The following is a 19,595-nucleotide window of genomic DNA, read 5'->3' as shown; positions in this document are numbered from 1 at the left end:
TTTCTGAATAATGGCCACAAACAAATAGAAGGGTATTAAAGTTATTTTTTAAATTAAAACCAGGTTATTTAATATCTTACACATAATTTCAGTAGCACTCCTGGTATCTTTCTTATTTTGCCGCTATATAAGAAAATAATTAACATTACTCTGATATTCAGTTCATAATGCTGCAAAGCTTTGGGTCTTTAATCACATTTGTGTCCCTTACTTTATCAGCTTATCCAAACTGTTCAAATTTCACATCTCAAAGCTCAAGAACAATACAGCCTCGAACAGCAGACAACTAAGGACTCAAGCTACACAAGATTTATGAAATATAAATACTAACTTGTTTTTTTACAAAAGATTTTTAAAAGCGACAGCCAATTAAGACATCAGAAATCTGGATGCAATCACTGCCATGTCTCACAGCAAGTCAGTGATCCTCCATTAGCTGCAAGGTATAGAAAATTTTGCTGCTTTCATTAGCTATTCATCAACTTTACAGGGGATATCTTTTCCTGAAAAATAATCTTGCCGTTTTATTTTTCAAGATTTAGCAGCTGTTAACTACTACCTCCATCTTGACAGCCAACATATAGGATGAAACAAATTGGGCAATGTGCCCCGTTTTTGTGAATAATTTCACTGCAGTACACTATATATTGAAACCAATATGTCTCAACACTGCCCTTCAAAAATTACAAAAGCCTCAAATTCTGTTAGTTTTTGCAGGCGCAAAGAAAGACAGACTCACTTGGGGCAGAAACATGATGGCATTTCAGCTTGGCAGATAAGTAGCTTGTTAATTTTACAAGCTCCCGAACTCAAAATTGAGTTCAGCAATTTGAGATCATAACCACTGCTCCCATTTTTTCCAAACATCAGATGCTGGTAATGGTTCTACTGTTGCCATTTACAGATCCTCTACACCCATCTTTTGTTTATTTACTTGCCCTATTCCCACCCACTTTTGCCTTGCACTATCATCGCTTTTGTCATTTTGTTTCTCCTTTCCATCCTATTGCAGAGTTTCCATTAAGTTCTTTCCTGCCCTGCCCCCACCCTGCAATCCTTTTGTAGTAACTGTAGCCTTAAGGAATGTAGTGACTGTAACTTTAAGACTTATTGATATTGTAGTATCACGTGACAGTGTGAGTGATTCAACCCTAAGCGTGGGGAACATTAGGGGTGGTTTTTGTCTAGTTGTGGACCTTGACGGAAGCATGAACTGCTGTGCTGCTGAAGTCCTGTAAATAAAGTTCTCTGTCTTTTTGAGAAACCTGTCTGGAAAATGAACTCTATAACACCTTTCCTTTTGCCTCTGTACTTGTTTAAAACCTGTTCCATCTCTAACTTCTTCCAGTTCTAATATGGAATGTTATATTGGCTTCTCTCTCCATAGGTGTTGTCTGACCTGCTGAGTATAGCCAGCATTCCCTTTTCTTATTTAAGCTATCAAACTGGTTTGTTCCTTGACTTCAGTGAGGGTTGCCATCTCTCCTGGAATGGCTGGGGGTCCCCTGAAATCGGCCTCAATCTCCCGGTTGCCAAACAAAGCATTCCAGGAGCACATCAGCTCCCAGGAACAGCGGCTGGGACTGACCACCAGCCAATCACAACCTGGGCTCGGGTACCATCTGACCTTCCCTATGTCAGGGACAGGCAGCCAGCCAATCACGGCTCACATTCAGGTACCACCTGCCCTTCCCTATGTCAGGAACCTACGCACCCCACCACCCAGAGAAAAGCCCAACTCAGCGTCGGCGGAGGCCACTTGATGGAAATAACCAAACGGCCTACAAACCAGGTGATCAGTGCTCCCATTAGTTGAGGCGATGCCCACTCAGGCTGCAGGGGTGGAGGAAAAGGTGCGGATTATTAGCCAAGGTTAGGCTTGGCTGAGACTGGCCAGATGCTGGTATAGCGATTAATTAGCGTTATTGTTATTAATTAGTGTTGGATTGAATTGGTGACCACCAGACAGACTGTGGTGTGCTGTGAATTTGTGTCCCACAAGAGCAACTGGCAAGGGAAGGAATTGTTCAGACTCAGTAGTGGAATTTAGTGGAGAGAGGTTCAATCCCTCTCACTCAGTGTCACAGGCTTTTTCTCTAGTTTTACCTGATCGCGCCACATCACCGGCTTTCCGTGGCATCGCTTGCGCCAGCTGTCCGTGATGTTATTTCTGGTGACTTTTCCCGGAAAACATCCAGCCAGAGTTAGCAACTTTGGCAACGTTATTGTACTTCAAGCTGATGGATGTGTAAATACTCAAATTTGGAAAAAAAAATCCAAAAATTCCAAAGCTTGGGATTACTTGCCTTATAATTACAGGTATTGCAAAACAAGCATTGATCAATTATTAATACCAAAAAGGAATATCATTTCACAGTTTGCTTTGTCTTTAGAATACAAATTGCACTTTGTGGCTTCAGAAAAGTGATGCACAGCACAAAACACAATACAGTCTTAAGTGTAATGCAATGAGAAGCCCTGTCTGTTTAAAGTTTTTCTATGAATTACATTTAAGTTGATTGTTTCACGCAGTACTTTTAAGGCAAACAAAAAGCACTGAGGGTTAGACAGCATTTAATAGCTAACACAGTAAAAATTTCAAAGCTAAACACAAGGCCATTGCCCAGATTTTGCCACTGTAATAACAGCAAAACTGTCTGTATTGGTGTCAATACAACTGTGAAACTGATAGTAACTTCTGTATACAGTTAAAAGCAAAAATCCAGAAATTGCTATCAGTAATTCTCTGCTATTCCACATGGTGTACTGTTGAAGCCTCCTCAATGAAAATCCTTAGAAATCATTTGATTTGAAATGAAATTCCATTTTGCACTATTTGGCTCACCATTGAAAACTTTGAAAAAGCTAAGCCACATGAAAATCCTACTTATAACTCATTTAATGACACACTAAGTCATAATTACTCATGAACAACCTCTCTGGCCCTGAAAATTTTTATATTTATGATATGTCCGATCTCTCCATTATGATAAGAATTGTGTAGGTTTTTTATGTAATAAGAACTATATTTTTTAAGTTTTTTCATGATATTTCATCTTTTACCTTAATCCCGTGTGTCCCAATCTTAATTTCACTCTCTATAAAATGATTAAAAACTGAGGGATAATCAGTGCATTTTACTTTTTAGTTTAGTGTCTGTGAGAATTCTTCATTGAGACTAGCTGCTGAGCCTGCTTGATGACATCACTGTCACTGGACACCAGAGATTCCTGACAGTTGGCGTCAAAATCAACTTCATGTCAGAAAGGTAAAATTCAAACTAGAGTGCTCGCTAGGTGTTTGTGGGCAAGCTTTCTTTAAGCTCAGCAGCAAGCACTTCATTTCACCACTGACCTCAAAATCCAAGCCCATGTTTAATTGCCAGCTATCGTACAATTGTCCAATAACAATACACCAGTGCAAAATTCAAAACAATGCCAGCAAATATCAAGATACAAGCATCAGAGTTCTTAAGCCAAAACACTTGCTCTGCAACAATCACAAAAGTAGCAAAAATAACTAGTAAATTATTGCCCTTTCATGTTATTAATTATTGAGTAGAAAAAGCCAAATGGTATTAAAGGGAAATTAATTACAGGCTGTGATCAAATTTCTTCACTGCACCAGACACAAGCCACACTCAAGGCTTTAATGCCTTCATGCTATTTTCTTACCTCCACTGGAAATGATTATAATAGGCTTGACAACAGGGACTGCAGGCCCTATACAGATTTGAAAAGATACCAAAAGCAGCACAGTGCTTGGAAAGTGTGGCATCTGTATTGCAGGGAACAGTGAGGTGGTTTGGGTTGCTGGCTGCAGTAGGTGACGTGATTTCTTCTGAAAGCCGATGTTCAGAGGGCCAGATTCTAACAAAGTACAGTAGTACAAACAAGAATCAATAATTAGGTAACATTGAAAGGAAATGTGCTCTTAAAAAGTCCCTCTGATATTTAGACCAATTCTATAATTTAAGCAGGCATTATCAAAAGAGAATTGAAAATCCATTATAACCATGCTCCAAATTCAAGACCAGTGCCATCTTGGGACCCCTTAAGTGAAAAAATTCAGAAATGGATGAAAGAAGATTTTCGTGATGGGTGTTCAGGTTTTAAAATTCTAGGAATATGCACCACAAATGTCTGCATTATCATTTTTGGTTTTACATAGACCTTAAAATCTTCTATCACACAACACTTAAATAGAACTGTTATGAAAAGATATACTATATGAGGGCAAGGCTGCGTGGCTAAGTTCATCCAAGATGGCATGCTCCAACAGAAATTGCAGTAATGCACTAATTTCAGTAGAATACACCTTACGTATACTCTCGCAATACATGGATACATTTAATTCAACTTCTATAACCATTCAGTAACCAGTAACACACTTACAATGATCAAAAAATATTTGCATGCCCTCCTTTTCATCTTACCAACAAACATACAAAAACCTTTAAGTATAATGGAGATGCAATGCAAATATGCATCAGTAGAAAGCGTTTATTATCCATTCCTTTTTTAGTAATCAAAAACTCAATTAGCTACATGTGTTTTGTGGTTAATACTGAGTTGAGGCAGCAGTCAGGAGGGTTACTGGCAGCGTCAAAAAAGAAAGAAGCAGGACAAGTGGGAAAAGGTTACAAGATCCTATGTTTGGGTCTAACAGCAGCTAGGTAAAACTAGGCAAGCATTCATTAATATAGTTCACCTTTTGTCTAAAACACAGACAGCATAGAGTGTCCACACTATCCAAATTTGGTGAAATAATCATAATCAGGAAATGCACAAAACAATAACAAAATTCATGGTCAGATGAAGCTACATTGCCTAGTGCTTTGGTGGTTCATGGTATAATCAACACCTGGTTATGTACCTTATCCTGATTACAACCCAGTAACAGTAGTGAGTTGCAATGTTGATTCCATTTCCACTGGTTTGGAGAAGGACAAGAGAATGTTTAAACAAGTTTTTTTTAATTGTGAAGTGCTTTGATAGATTGAATAGGAACCTCGAATGAGGGTCAACAATGAGGGGTCAATTTAAAATTGTATTTAAGCAAGTCTGGGAAGAGTATCCTGCAGTCAGCATCACGGTGAAGCAGTCTGAGAAGAGTGTCCTGCAGTCTGAGAAGAGTGTCCTGCAGTCTGAGAAGAGTGTCCTGCAGTCAGCATCGTGGTGAAGCAGTCTGGGAAGAATGTCCTGCAGTCAGCATCACTGTGGAGCAGTCTGGGAAGAGTGTCCTGCAATCAGCATCGTGGTGAGGCAGTCTGGGAAGAATGTCCTGCAGTCAGCATCACTGTGAAGCAGTCTGGGAAGAATGTCCTGCAGTCAGTTCTTGTTGAAAATAACAAGAGCCCCTGTACATGGACAATGTCGCCATCTTCTGCTCGGATCCGATGTCAGCGTGCAGATTGATAAACATCTGCGACCAGTTCAAACTGGCCTCGGGAGCCAAGGTAAATTGTGGCAAGAGCGGAACCATGTTCTTTGGGAACTGGGCTGACCGATCCTTTGCCCCCTTCACCGTCAGGTCTGATGGCCTGAGGTGCTGGGGATATGGTCCAGAGGAACCGGGGCATGCATTAGAAGCGGGAGGAGCGAGTGGCTATGGTGGAAAGAAAACTGGGCATGTGGGAGCAACGCTCCCTCTCTATTGCGGGTAAGAGCCTGGTCATTAGGTATGAGGCAGTCTCGGTGTTGCTATACGTGGCGGAGGTCTGGCCCATTCCTAACACCTGTGCAATGGCAATCACCTGAGCCATCTTTCGCTTTATCTGGAAATCGAAAATGGATCGTGTTCACAGGGACACGATGTACAAGCCTCTAGATGAAGGGGGAAAAAATGTGCCCAACATCGCCCTCATACTGATGGCCACCTTTGCATGCGGCTGCATTAAGCTGTGTGTAGACCCTCGGTACGCAAACACCAAGTGTCAATACGCGCTGAGGTTCTACCTGTCCCTGGTGTTGCAAAGGATGGGTCTGGCCACGCTGCCACGGAACACTCCAAGTAATTGGATTGGGTTGTACCACCTGTCCCTTGTGGAAAAATTTATGCAGGGAAACACCTTTGACCACAAGACCATCAGGCAGCGGTTGGCAGGTAACATCCTAGGGGTCCTGAGGGAAAAGGAGATGGTGGATCCTGTCAGATGGTTCCCTGAGCAGACTGTCAAAGTCATTTGGCAGAATGCCTCATCGCCAGAACTTTCCAACAAGCAACAAGATGTAGCTTGGCTGGTGGTGAGAAAGGCCCTCCCTGTCAGATCCTTCCTACATGCCAGGAGTCTCACCCCCTCTGCATGTTGCCCTCGAGGTGGCTGGGGGGAACGGGGGACAGAAGAACCGTTGTTCGCCTCCTTGTGGAATGTGCCTCTGCAAAGAAGGTCTGGAGAGAGATGCAGTGGTTTTTGTCAAACTTCATCCTGAGCAGTGCGGTGACACAGGACTCTGTGCTCTACGGGCTGTTCCCAGGCACACACACCAAGACAAACATCAACTGCAGCTGGAGGATCATCAACTCAGTGAAAGACACTGTGTGGTCTGCCCGAAACTTGGTCTTCCAGTGCAATGAGTTGTCCCCAACCGAGTGTTGCAGACTAGCACATTCCAAGGTCCAGGACTACGTGCTGAGGGACGCAGTAAAGCTTGGGGCAGCTGCCGCAAAGGCGCAATAGGGAAGGGTCGCTGACTAAGACCTTTCTGCCATAGTGCACCAAGGGGCTGGGAATTGCATAGACTCCTTGGGCCGTACAGCTCACAGAGATTGTATGTAGTGAACACTAAATATATCATAATTGTATTGAAGCACCTCAGAGTGCAACATGATGTATGTCGATAACTCCAATACCATGTTACTGTCTGACTGTCTATAACGACCATATGACTGTAATATTCATTGATTGTATTGAAGCACCTCGTGATACATGTGTAAAAACTGAACCTGATTGCACCTTTTGTGATGGCCACTTAGAAATGTTTTGTAATGTTCTTTCAGATGTTTTATGAATAAAGTATATTTTTTTAAAAAAAAACTAGTGACATCACAAGTGACATCGTGAGGGAGCGACGGAGAGATCAGAACCAGCGTGAGTGTGGGGAAGTTTCAAAAAGTGACGTCAGCATAAAGATGAGAGCTGATTGGGTAGTAGTGGGTTAAGTGTTTTTAGACCATTAGGAGCAGAAATTAGGCCATTCGGCCCATCGAGTCAGCTCCGCCATTCAATCATGGCTGATAAGTTTCTCAACCCCATTCTCCCGCCTTCTCCCCGTAACCTTTGATCCCCTTACCAATCAAGAACCTATCTATCTCGGTCTTAAATACACTCAATGACCTGGCCTCCATAGCCTTCTGTGGCAATGAATTCCATAGATTCACCACTCTCTGGCTAAAGAAGTTTCTCCTCATCTCTGTTCTAAAAGGTCTTCCCTTTTACTCTGAGGCTCTGCCCTCGGGTCCTAGTCTCTCCTACTAATGGAAACATCTTCCCCACGTCCACTCTATCCAGGCCTTTCAGTATTCTGTAAGTTTCAATCAGATCCCACCTCATCCTTCTAAACTCCATCGAGTATAGACCCAGAGTCCTCAAACGTTCCTCATACGTTAAGCCTTTCATTCCTGGGATCATTCTCGTGAACCTCCTCTGGACCCTCTCCAGTGCCAGCACATCCTTCCTGAGAAATGGGGCCCAAAATTGCTCACAATATTCTAAATGTGGTCTGACCGGAGCCTTATAAAGCCTCAGCAGCACATCCCTGCTTTTATATTCTAGTCCTCTCGAAATAAATGCCAAAATTGCATTTGCCTTCCAAAAAACCGACTCAACCTGCAAGTTAACCTTAAGAGAATCCTGGACTAGGACTCCCAAGTCCCTTTGCACTCCAGACTTCTGAATTCTCTCCCCATTTAGAAAATAGCCTATGCCTCTATTCTTCCTACCAAAGTGCATGACCTCACACTTCCCCACATTGTATTCCATCTGCCACTTCTTTGCCCATTCTCCTAACCCGTCCAAATCCTTCTGCAGCCTCCCCGCCTCCTCAATACTACCTGTCCCTCCACCTATCTTTGCATCATCTGCAAACTTAGCCAGGATGCCCTCAGTTCCTTCATCTAGATCATTAATGTATAAAGTGAAAAGTTGTGGTCCCAACACTGACCCCTGCGGAACTCCACTAGTCACCGGCCACCATCCTGAGAAGGACCCCCTTATCCCCACTCTCTGCCTCCTGCCAGACAGCCAATCTTCTATCCATGCTAGTACCTTGCCTCTAACACCATGGGCTCTTATCTTACTGAGCAGCCTCCTGTGCAGCACCTTGTCAAAGGCCTTCTGGAAGTCCAAGTAGATAACATCCATTGGCTCTCCTTTGTCTAACCTACTCGTTACCTCCTCAAAGAATTCTAACAGATTTGTCAGGCATGACCTCCCTTTGATGAAACCATGCTGACTTTGCCCGATTTTACCATGCACTTCCAAGTATTCTGAAATCTCATCCTTAATAATGGACTCTAAAATCTTACCAACGACCGAGATCAGGCTAATCGGGCTGTAATTTCCCGTCTTTTGCCTCACTCCCTTCTTAAACAGGGGGGGTTACATTAGCGATTTTCCAGTCCTCTGGGACCCTCCCTGACTCCAGTGATTCCTGAAAGATCGCCACTAATGCCTCCACTATCTCTTCAGCTATCTCCTTCAGAACTCTGGGGTGTAATCCAGCTGGTCCAGGTGATTTATCCACCTTCAGACCTTTCAGTTTTCCTAGCACCTTTTCATTGGTAATGGCCACCATACTCACCTCTGCCCCCCGACTCTCTTGAACTTTGGGGATGTTACTCGTGTCTTCCACCGTGAAGACTGACGCAAAGTACCTATTCAGTTCCTCCGCCATTTCTTTGTTCCCTACTACTACTTCTCCAGTGTCATTTTCCAGCGGCCCAATGTCCACTTTTGCCTTTCTCTTACCCTTTATATATCTAAAAAAACTCTTGCAATCTTCTTTTATATTACTGGCTAGTTTACCCTCATATTTAATCTTCTCCCTCCTTATTTCTTTTTTAGTTGTCCTCTGTTGGTCTTTGTAGGCTTCCCAATCCCCTGGTTTCCCACTGCTCTTCGCCGCATTGTATGCTTTCTCTTTAGCTTTAATGCTGTCCCTGACTTCCCTTGTCAGCCATGGTTGCCTCGTCCTCCCTTTAGTATGCTTCTTCTTCCTAGGGATGAATTTTTGCTGTGTCTCCCAAATTACTCCCAGAAACTCCTGCCATTGCTGTTCCACTGTCTTTCCTGTTAGGCTCATCTCCCAGTCAATTCTGGCCAGCTCCTCCCTCATGCCTCTGTAGTTGCCTTTATTCAACTGTAATACCGTTACATCTGATTCCAGCTTTTTCCTCTCAAATTGCAGGGTAAATTCTATCATATTATGGTCACTTCCTCCTAAGGGTTCCTTCACCTTAAGCTCCCTTATCAAATCTGCCTCATTACACATCACTAAATCTAGAATTGCCTGTTCCCTCGTGGGCTCCACCACAAGCTGCTCCAAAAAGCCATCTCGTAGACATTCCACAAATTCCTTTTCTTGGGATCCACTACCAACCTGATTTTCCCAGTCTACCTGCATATTGAAATCCCCCATGATCACTGTAACCTTGCCTCTCCAGTTTTTCTCCAGTTTAAAATAGATTAAGCTAAGGAAAGATAAGGGTTCTAGTTTTTACTTAAAGTAGAAAAATAATTTAACTTTTTTTTTCAACTAGAGGCATGACAGGGCAGTTCAGTCCTGCGTTATGTACCGCCTACAACATGTGGGAAGTCCTAGACACTCCTTACGCTCTGACCGACCACATGTGCAGGAAGTGTCACCGGCTGCAGCTACTTGAGCTCCGAGTTTTGGAGCTTGAGCGGCAGCTGGAGGCACTGAGGTGCATCCGCGAGGCTGAGAGTTTTGTGGAGAGCACGTTCTTAGACGTGGTCACCTCACAGCTTACGGAAGTGCAGACAAAGAAGGAATGGGTGACCATCAGTCAGAAGAAAGGTGTCAGACAGGTAGTCAGGAAATCCCCAGGGTGCATCTCCGTTGCACAGGGGCGGGGGGAGGAAAAAGAGGGGAAGAGCAATAGTGGTAGGAGACTCAATAGTAAGGATACAGACAGGCATTTCTGCGGCCATAGACGTGACTCCAGGATGGTATGTTGCCTCCATGGTGCCAGGGTCAAGGATGTCACCGAACGGCTGCAGGGCATTCTAAAGGGCGAGAGCAAACAGGCAGAGATTGTGGTATATGTTGGTACCAACGACATAGGTAGAAAGAGGGATGAGGTCCTGCAAACAGAATTTAGGAAGCTAGGAAACTGATTAGAAAACAGGATCTCAAAGGTAGCAATCTCTGGATTACTTCTGGTGCCACGCGCTAGTGAGTATAGAAGTAGGAAGTTAGTCCAGATGAATGCATGGCTGGAGAGATGGTGCAGGAGGGAGGGCTTTAGATTTCTGGGACATTGGGACCGATTCTGGGAGCAGTGTGACATATACAAGGCGGACTGGTTGCACCTGAACCGGAATGGGACCAACTTCCTTGTGGGGAGGTTTGCTAGTGCTGTTGGGGAGGGTTTAAACTAACTTAGCAGGGGGATGGGATCCTGAGGGGAGGTTCAGCAGGAGGAGATGCACAGCCAAAATTAGAAGAGAGAGCAAGTGAGTCTGGAAGGCATAGAAATTATAGGCCAGATAAGGCACAAGGGAGTTTGGCAAGGTTGGATGCTATTTATTTTAATGTAAGAAATCTGACAAATAAGGCAGATGAGTTGGGGGCACAAATTAACACATGGAAGTATGATGTTATTGCTGTCACAGAGACATGGTTGAGAGAGGGGCAAGATTGGCAGCTCAATATTCCAGGTTATAGGGTCTTCAGGCGAGACAAGGAAGGAGGTAAAAGAGGAGGGGGTATTGCAATATTGATCAAGGAATCAATTACAGCAGTAAGGAGGGATGACATCTTAGAAAGCTCCTCAAATTAAGCCATATGGGTAGAACTTAAAAACAAAAAAGGACCAATCATATTGCTGGGGGTGTACTATAGGCCCCCAAACAGTCAGAGAGAAATAGAAGAGCAGATATGTAGGCAAATTTCAGAGAAGTGTAAAAATAATAGGGTAGTAATAGTGGGGGATTTCAACTTCCCCAACATTAACTGGGTTAGTCATAGTGCAATAGATTTAGAGGGAGCGGAATTCTTAAAATGCATCCAGGAGAGCTTTTTAAGCCAGTACGTAGAAGGCCCTACAAGAGAGGGGGCAGTCCTGGGCTTAATTTTAGGGAATGAAGCCGGGCAAGTAGTAGAGGTATCAGTGGGGAAATATTTTGCAGACAGTGATCATAACTCCGTTAGATTCAAGGTTGTTATGGAAAAGGACAAGGATGGGCCAGAAATCAGAATTCTAAATTGGGGGAAGACCGATTTTAATAAGATCAGATATGATTTGGCCAGAGTGGACTGGATTTAGGTAAATCCAGTAAATCCAGGTAAGTCAGAGCAGTGGGACTCATTCAAGAAGGAAATAGGGAAAGTACAGGGCCAACATGTTCCAGTAAAGACAAAGGAATGGACCAACAAATCCAGGGAACCCTGGATGTCGGGAGATATACAGGATTGGATAAAGAGAAAAGGGGAGGCTTATAGCAGACACCGAGGGTGGCCCTAGAGGAGTAGAGAATGTGTAGGGGGAAATGTAAAAAGGAAATTAGGAGAGCAAAAAGGGGGCATGAAAACACATTGGCAGGTAAAATAAAGGAAACTCCAAAGTTATCTTACAAGTACATTAAGAGTAAGAGGATAACCAGGGAAAGAGTAGGGCCCATTAAGGACCATATTGTTAATTTGTGTGTGGAGCCGGAAGACGTAGGTAGGGTTCTAAATGAATGCTTTGTGTCGGTGTTCACAAGTGAGAGGGATGCCTTGGGTATGGAAATCAGGCAGGAGGACTGTGATATAATTAAAGAAATTAGCATAGAAAGAGAGGAGGTTCTAAGTGGTCTGGGCAGGCTTAAAAGTAGATAAATCTTCAGACCTAGATGAAATGTATCCCAGCCTGTTCAGTGAGACAAGGGAGGAGATAGCAGGGGCGCTGGCAATAATTTTCAATACCTTTCTGGCCACAGGAGAGGTGCCAGAGGACTGGAGGACAGCCAATGTGGTACCATTATTCGAGAAGCGAGGAAGGGATAAACCAGGGAACTACAGGCCAGTCAGTCTAACATTAGTGGTGGGGAAACTATTGGAAGTAATTCTGAGGGACAGAATTAATCTACACTTGGAGAGGCTGGGATTAATCAAGGACAGTAAGCACAGTTTTGTTAAAGGGAGGTCATTTCTGACCAATTTGATTGAATTTTTCAAAGAGATGACCAGGGGTGTAGATGAGGGCAATGCATTTTCACATGGTCCATCTCTGACACTTCCCTTCCCTTCCTTGACCTCTCTGTCTCAATTTCTGGTGATAGACTGTCCACCAATATCCATTACAAGCCTACCGACTCCCACAGCTACCTCACAACCCGCTTCCTGTAAGGACTTCATCCCATTCTCTCAGTTCCTTCGCCTCCGTCGCATCTGTTCTGATGATGCTACTTTCAAAAACAGTTCCTCTGACATGTCCTCCTCCTTCCTTAACCGAGGTTTTCCACCCATGGTGGTTGACAGGGCCCTCAACCGTGTCCGGCCCATCTCCCGCGCATCCGCCCTCACACCTTCTTCTCCCTCCCAGAAACATGATAGAGTCCCCCTTGTCCTCACTTATCACCCCGCCAGCCTCCGCATTCAAAGGATCATCTTCCGCCATTTCCGCCAACTCCAGCATGATGCCACCACCAAACACGTCTTCCCTTCACCCCCCACCGGTGGCATTCTGTAGTGACCGTTCCCTCCGGGACACCCTGGTCCACTCCTCCATCACCCCCTACACCTCAACCCCCTCCCACGGCACCTTCCCATGCAACCGCAGAAGGTGCAACACCTGCCCCTTTACTTCCCCTCGCCTCACCGTCCAAGGGCCCAAACACTCCTTTCAAGTGAAGCAGTATTTCACTTGCACTTCCCTCAATTTAGTCTACTGCATTCATTGCTCCCAATGCGGTTTCCTCTACATTGGAGAGACCAAACGCAGATTGGGTGACCACTTTGCAGAACACCTTCGGTCTGTCCGCAAGCATTACCCAGACCTCCCTGTCGTTTGCCATTTCAACACTCCACCCTGCTCTCATGCCCACATGTCCGTCCTTGGCTTGCTGCATTGTTCCAGTGAAGCTCAACGCAAACTGGAGGAACAGCACCTCATCTTCCCACTAGGCACTTTACAGCCTTCCGGACTGAATATTGAGTTCAACAATTTTAGATCATGAACTCCCTCCTCCATCCCCACCCACTTTCCGATTTTTCCCCCCTCCTTTTTTTTCCAATAATTTATATAGATTTTTCTTTTCCCACCTACTTCCATTATTTTTAAATGTATTTCCATCTATTGTTTTATCTCTACCTTTTAGCCTTTTTTGATTCCTTCACCCCACCCCACCCCCACTAGGGCTATCTGTACCTTGCTTGTCCTGCTTTCTACCCTTAATTAACACATTCCTTAGATAATATCACCACCTTCAACACCTCTTTGTCCTTTTGTCTGTGACATCTTTTGGTTATCTCCACCTATCACTGGCCCTCTATCAGCTCTACTTGTCCCACCCCCCCTTAAACCAGCTTATATTTCACCTTTCTTCTATTTTTACTTAGTTCTGTTGAAGGGTCATTCGGACTCGAAACGTTAACTGTGCTCCTCTCCGCAGATGCTGCAAGACCTGCTGAGTTTTTCAAGGTATTTTTTTTTTTTTGTTTTGGATTTCCAGCATCTGCAGTTTTTTGCTTTTATGCATTTGACATAGTCTACTTGGGACTTCAGTAAGGCTTTTGATAAGATCCTGCATGGGAGACTGATAACGAAGGTAAGAACCCATGGAATCCAAGGCAATTTGGCAAATGGGATCCAAGGCAATTTGGCAAATTGGATCCAGAATTGGCTGAGAGGCAGGAAGCAGGAGGTGATGGTCGAGGGGTGTTTTTGTGACTGGATGCCTGTGTCCGGTAGGGTTCCACAGGGATCGGTGTTGGGTCCCTTGCTGATTGTGGTATATATAAACAATTTAGACTTGAATGTAGGAGGGTTGATCAGTAAGTTCGCGGATGACACAAAAATTGGTGGGGTGGTAGTGAGGAGGATAGCCTTAGATTACAGGAGGATATAGATGGGCTGGTCAGATGTGATCAGTGGCAAATGGAATTTAATGGAGGTGATGCACTTGGGCAGGACAAACAAGGCACGGGAATACACAATGAATTGTAGGACCCTGGGAAGTACCAAGGATCAGAGGGACCTTGGCATACATGTCCAACGGTCCCTTAAGGTAGCGGGACAAGTAGATAAAGTGGTTAAGAAGGCACTTGGGATACTTGCCTTTATTAGCCGAGGCATAGAATATAAGAGCAGGGAGGTTGTGCCGAAACTGTATAAGACGCTAGTTAGGCCACAGCTAGTGTATTGCATGCAGTTCTGGAATCCGCATTATAGGAAGGATGTGATTGTACTAGAGAGTGCAGAGGAGATTTACCAGGATATTGCCTGGGCTGGAAAGTTTTGGTTATGAGGAGAGATTGGATAGACTGGGGTTATTTTCCCTGGAGCAGAGGAGATTGAGGGGGGGACATGATTGAGGTGTATATGAGGGACATAGATAGGGTAGACAGGAAGGAATTTTTCCCCTTGGTGGAGGGATCAATAACCAGGGGGGCATAGATTTAAGGTAAGGGGCAGGAGGTTTAGAGGGGATGTGAGGAAGAATCTTTTCACCCAGGGGGTGGTGGGAATCTGGAGCTCACTGCCTGAAAGGGTGGTAGAGGCAGAAACCCTCATAACATTTAAGAAGTATTTGGATGTGCACTTCCGATGCCATGGCATACAAGGCTATGAGCCTAGTACTGGAAAATGGGATTAGAAGAGTTAGCTACTTGTTTGACCAGTGCAGACTCGATGGGTTGAAGGGCCTTTTTCTGTGCTGTAGACCTCTATGACTCAAGTAAGGAAATGGGTTCAGAGAAATTTCTTCATACACAGAGTTTTTACAGCCAGACAGACAGAAACCATTGCATCTCTTTAGGAAAAATTAGATAAGTATTTGAAACAGAGGAAGATACAGAGCTATGGAGAGACAGCAAGTTAGCAAACATGATGCGCCAATTGGCCCCATCCGGCATGGTAACTGCTGCGGTCCTAAATGGCAGCAGAATCAACTACAAGTAATGCTGCCTCAAAATTTGCAACAGCAAGTTACTACCAAAGTGTTGGTGTTTCTATGGGCAGGATTTCCCGGTCAGCAAGCGGGGGCAGGGCCCGCTCGCCAACGCGTAAGATGACATTGGGATAAGTCGGGCGTGCATCCCAACATCACCCTGTGTCATTTAGATTGTCAGATCGGCGGGCAGCCAGCCATTAAAAAACGAATTAATGTGATTGATGTACCTGCCCGTCCAACCTTAAGGTTGGTGGGCAGGCCAGGAGCCCAGGCGGGCTTCTGAAAAAGCATGAAACCTCATCCAAGGGCGGGATGAGGTTTCATGAGGGTCTTTATATTGAAACTTTCCATTAAAAATTAAGTTATGGACATGTCCCAACTCATGTGACAGTGTCACATGAGGGGACGTGGCAAGGAAATTTTTCAAACCTTTTTGTTTCAAGTTTTACATCGGAGATGATCTCCCTGAGGCAGCACTTTGCCTCAGGGAGATCTGTGCGCTCTTTCGCGCGCATGCACGTCACGCTAAAATGGCGGCACCCCCGCCGATTGGAGGCCCACCCGCCGGCGCCCACTGACAGGGGGAAAATGTTGGCCTATGTCTACTGTGTAATCCGCATGTCTAGAAAAAGAAAATAACAGTAATGTTTTCCAGGCGAAGTCTTCCAACACTGCCTTGTTAAACAATAAAGTCTTTCAAAACCTTCTACCATATTGGAGACACTTTGTTCTCTCAGTGTGATGCACACTGGCAGCAGTGAATACCTGACCAGGAAGCCTGAATATCAGCTGAGTACTGTATTCAAATTTACATATGTCCAATCATAGTCAATTTTGGATACACAGTGTCAACCAACTGCATTACAAATCTGTACACTCAATGAAACTTGAGGTTGTCCACCTGTTGAGCTCCTGGTGTCAACTTGCAATGTTTGTCCTAACTTAGGGGTCGTTACAAAGTGTTACTGGAAAATTTGGGGCGGGATCAGTGATGCGTACACCAAAAAAGGAATGCAGACAGAGAGGGAAAGGATACAAAAATTCAATCTGTTCTTAACAAGAAACTATGCCTGATAAAAACCATGTTGATAACACATTTCACCTCAACTCCTAGTGTGGAATATGTCAGAAAATTGCATTCTGCGAAATACCAAAAAGGAACAAATAGCAAAAAAAGGATTCCTGCATTAGCTATGGACAGTGGGTACGCTGAGTTTACAGCTGTTGTCCAAATATGGGGTGAATGATACACAATAATTACTAAAAAATGAAAAAAAGGCTTTTGCCTCCTACATCAGAAGAACTAATTTATTGTACTGTATATTCAGAAATATTTAATAAGTCACTGATAGAAAGAAGCTTTTACACTCGTGATTGAGGCATGTTGTTAAATATATGCCCATGAAAATAATAAAAGAAAAAAATCAATATGCATCTCAAAAGAAAAGCAGCATTGATGCAGGAGGATCATAACTTCTGTTATCAACTATGCAAAAGCCACAGACCATCAGCAGTTATACGCACACACTGGGACAGGCAAAATGAATGCTAGTGTGTTCGATGATACTGGGTTGACAAGACACAATATGTGTCCCTGGATTTAGAATACTGCAAAACTTGGCATTTAGCATTAAAAATGGTAATTTACAATGAGACTTTATGCTGCCTTAGTGCTCTAAGGCCTAACATTTACAATTGCATAAATATTAATCTGAAAACCTGAAAATCTATATAAATAAATAGCAAAAATCACTAAGTAGTAGGTAAGGAGAAGTTCATTTTTCATTCTTCAAGTGAATATGGACAATTCCAGCCGAAGTTAAAAGGATCAGAATGCAATATATTTACAACACAATAAAAATGTTTCCACTTAAATGCAACAGGTTAAGATGGACATAACATTTTAAATGCCAGACGTGCATTTAATAGGACCAAAGGAGGCAATGACTGACTTTAATGATCAAAACTGGGACTTGGTATCAGGGAAGGGCACTGTCAGGAATTTTCTGATGTCACAATTACAAACAGAGCATCAGGTTTAACCATCTTCCCATTTATAAAGATGAGCATTAAATTCTTTGCTGATAAAACTACATGCATGGAGACAGGCAACAAATTTCAGCAGCAAGTTACATTGTAGCTAATTCTATTTAACAAAATGTAAATCCATGGATGATTTCCCACTTCTCTCTTCCAATCCTTTCCGGTCATTGAATTCCTGTTAAATACAGAATGCTTTTCTCAGAACTATGCTTTGTCCTAGCTGTGGTATGAAATGATACAATCGTCTTCTCTGCTGTTTTCACTATTACTCATTGCAAAACCACACTCTGACTCACAACCAATGCTTCAGAATTTATTAAACGCCTATTTTTGAAAGATGACAGCAAATGCTAAAACTGGATTCTCAAAGGACTTTTAAAAAATCTAATGTTGTTGCTCAATGAATCTGGTTCCAACACCTTTGTCAGTAGCACAAAATAGATGACAGTGGATCAACAACCTATTTTACACCTTACCCAATTTGCTTCTCCACTTAAGTTACTTGACAATTAGCATCATTGCTGAAGCTGAATTTCACTCTCTGAATTTCAAGCTTCTGGATACTGCTGAAATGAACAAATTTTTGAAATTTTTATGGACACCAGGGGATAGTTTTGCCACATTTTATGAACAGAATGATGGCAGTACTGGATTTTTTTTTGCCTGCACCTACAGAAGTAAATCCACTACAGAGCCCCTCAATCACCATTAAACATCATTTACGAGTACAAACATTTCAGGTGGCATGACAAGTGGTTGACAGTAGTGGAATTCTTTGAATGAGAGAAATATATGCAAGGTGATCTATTTGTTCCTTCAATGTGTTGACATATGGAAAGGGCTACTAACTGGTGCTAACTGACAACAGAAGAAAACTAATTTTCTGGCACTAAACATGGGTGGTGGTAGAAAGGCACTCATTATAACAGTGAAACGGTTATGCATTAGGGATCTGAAATTTCAGATAATGTTTGCTCAAAATACATGTTCACACAGTTTTGTTAATGGGTTGTTAATTTCCACACTTTCCACCCAATGAGCAATTTTGGGCCCAAGCGGTCTTAAATCAACTTTTGAAACAGTGGATATCAAAGCAAGTGGTCAAGACAACAGTGTAAAATTGAAGACATGTCAAAAGCAGCCTTCAGGTATTTTGCTGACATTTATAATTGGTCTTTATTTGTTGAAAGAGTTCTGAGCTTAATGAGGCAATACAGTCATGGTCCTGAGACCCCAATACCTCTGGCACTACAGAAAATCCCATCCAGAAATTATGAGTCATTCTGGATCTGTTATTTATGTAGCAAAAAAGGTATGCCACTCAGTAGGCCCAAACACATGTATTTATATTATTTCAAAATAGCAAACTACATGCTAATGTGACACAATTACTGAGTGTCAACATCATTTTGATCCCCATCATGACTACAAAAAATCTGGGTCATTCAAAGCATGACATACACATATACCCAAGAGCAGAAAAAAAGATAAAAATTTAACAAGGCACAAATATACAGGTAGGTACAAGTTAGGAAGATGACCTGAAGCCTGGTCAAAAAGTTGGTTTTTGAGAAGCTTTTTAAAAATGGTGGATATCATGGTCAACTGTAACAATACTGAGGGGAGACAGAAGGGACATAGCATCACTGTAACAAGTACAGAGTACATCAGTTATGACTTTGATTAGTGTTATTTTGGTGCAATGAAGGGTGGCCAAAAGCTTGATCAAAGAGATGGGTCTGAAGAGTGTGAGCAGCACAAGAATCGACAGTATAGAAACGATCAAATTGAAACAGGCAGAAAACTCAAATAATCACTGATAAAGTCACTTCAAAATGAGAATATTTACATAACCTCCGGCCTAAATATTTACAATTTAGTGCAATAACCTTCTTCCTACTGTTCAAAATAATCCCACCACATATTTGTGTGTGTTACTGGAAATGCCCTACTGGTAATAAATGCTTACACAGCTGAAAAAAAAACCCACCACTGACAGATAAATCCTTGACTAAACCTGAACTTTTTCTTAAATTGGTCAACTTTTAACACATTAATAGTCTTGCGAAATCAACTCCGCTTCAGTGAGCACTAAAAGGGGAGGAGTACACGGAGACCACGTTCTTTGTTAATCTTTTTGTATTACAATACTATTCTCCATGAAATATATTATGCCAAAATCTGACGAAAGTAAGCTTCCCACAACAGCAAAGGT

At 43.0% G+C, this 19,595-nt stretch overlaps 2 protein-coding genes across 5 annotated transcripts in view; both read right to left on the bottom strand.

Annotated features, from left to right (window-relative positions):
• tmem69 (transmembrane protein 69) overlaps nucleotides 1-19,595 on the bottom strand; it is a 522,919-nt gene that overhangs the window by 146,853 nt on the left and 356,471 nt on the right. The gene's annotated exons all lie outside the window — the stretch shown is intronic.
• Nucleotides 1-19,595, bottom strand: part of mast2 (microtubule associated serine/threonine kinase 2) — a 544,666-nt gene that overhangs the window by 265,784 nt on the left and 259,287 nt on the right. For 2 of the 4 annotated variants that reach the window (XM_078561040.1, XM_078561041.1), the window contains exon 5: nucleotides 3,675-3,869. The exons of the other annotated variants lie outside the window; for them this stretch is intronic. In XM_078561040.1, coding sequence (XP_078417166.1) covers nucleotides 3,675-3,869 — 195 coding nt within the window. The remainder of the gene's footprint in view (nucleotides 1-3,674; nucleotides 3,870-19,595) is intronic. 4 annotated transcript variants of the gene reach the window in all.

Source organism: Cetorhinus maximus, chromosome 17 (genome assembly GCF_964194155.1).
Source record: "Cetorhinus maximus chromosome 17, sCetMax3.hap1.1, whole genome shotgun sequence".
NCBI lineage: Eukaryota > Metazoa > Chordata > Chondrichthyes > Lamniformes > Cetorhinidae > Cetorhinus > Cetorhinus maximus.
This window is presented reverse-complemented; position numbering and strand designations above follow the sequence as displayed.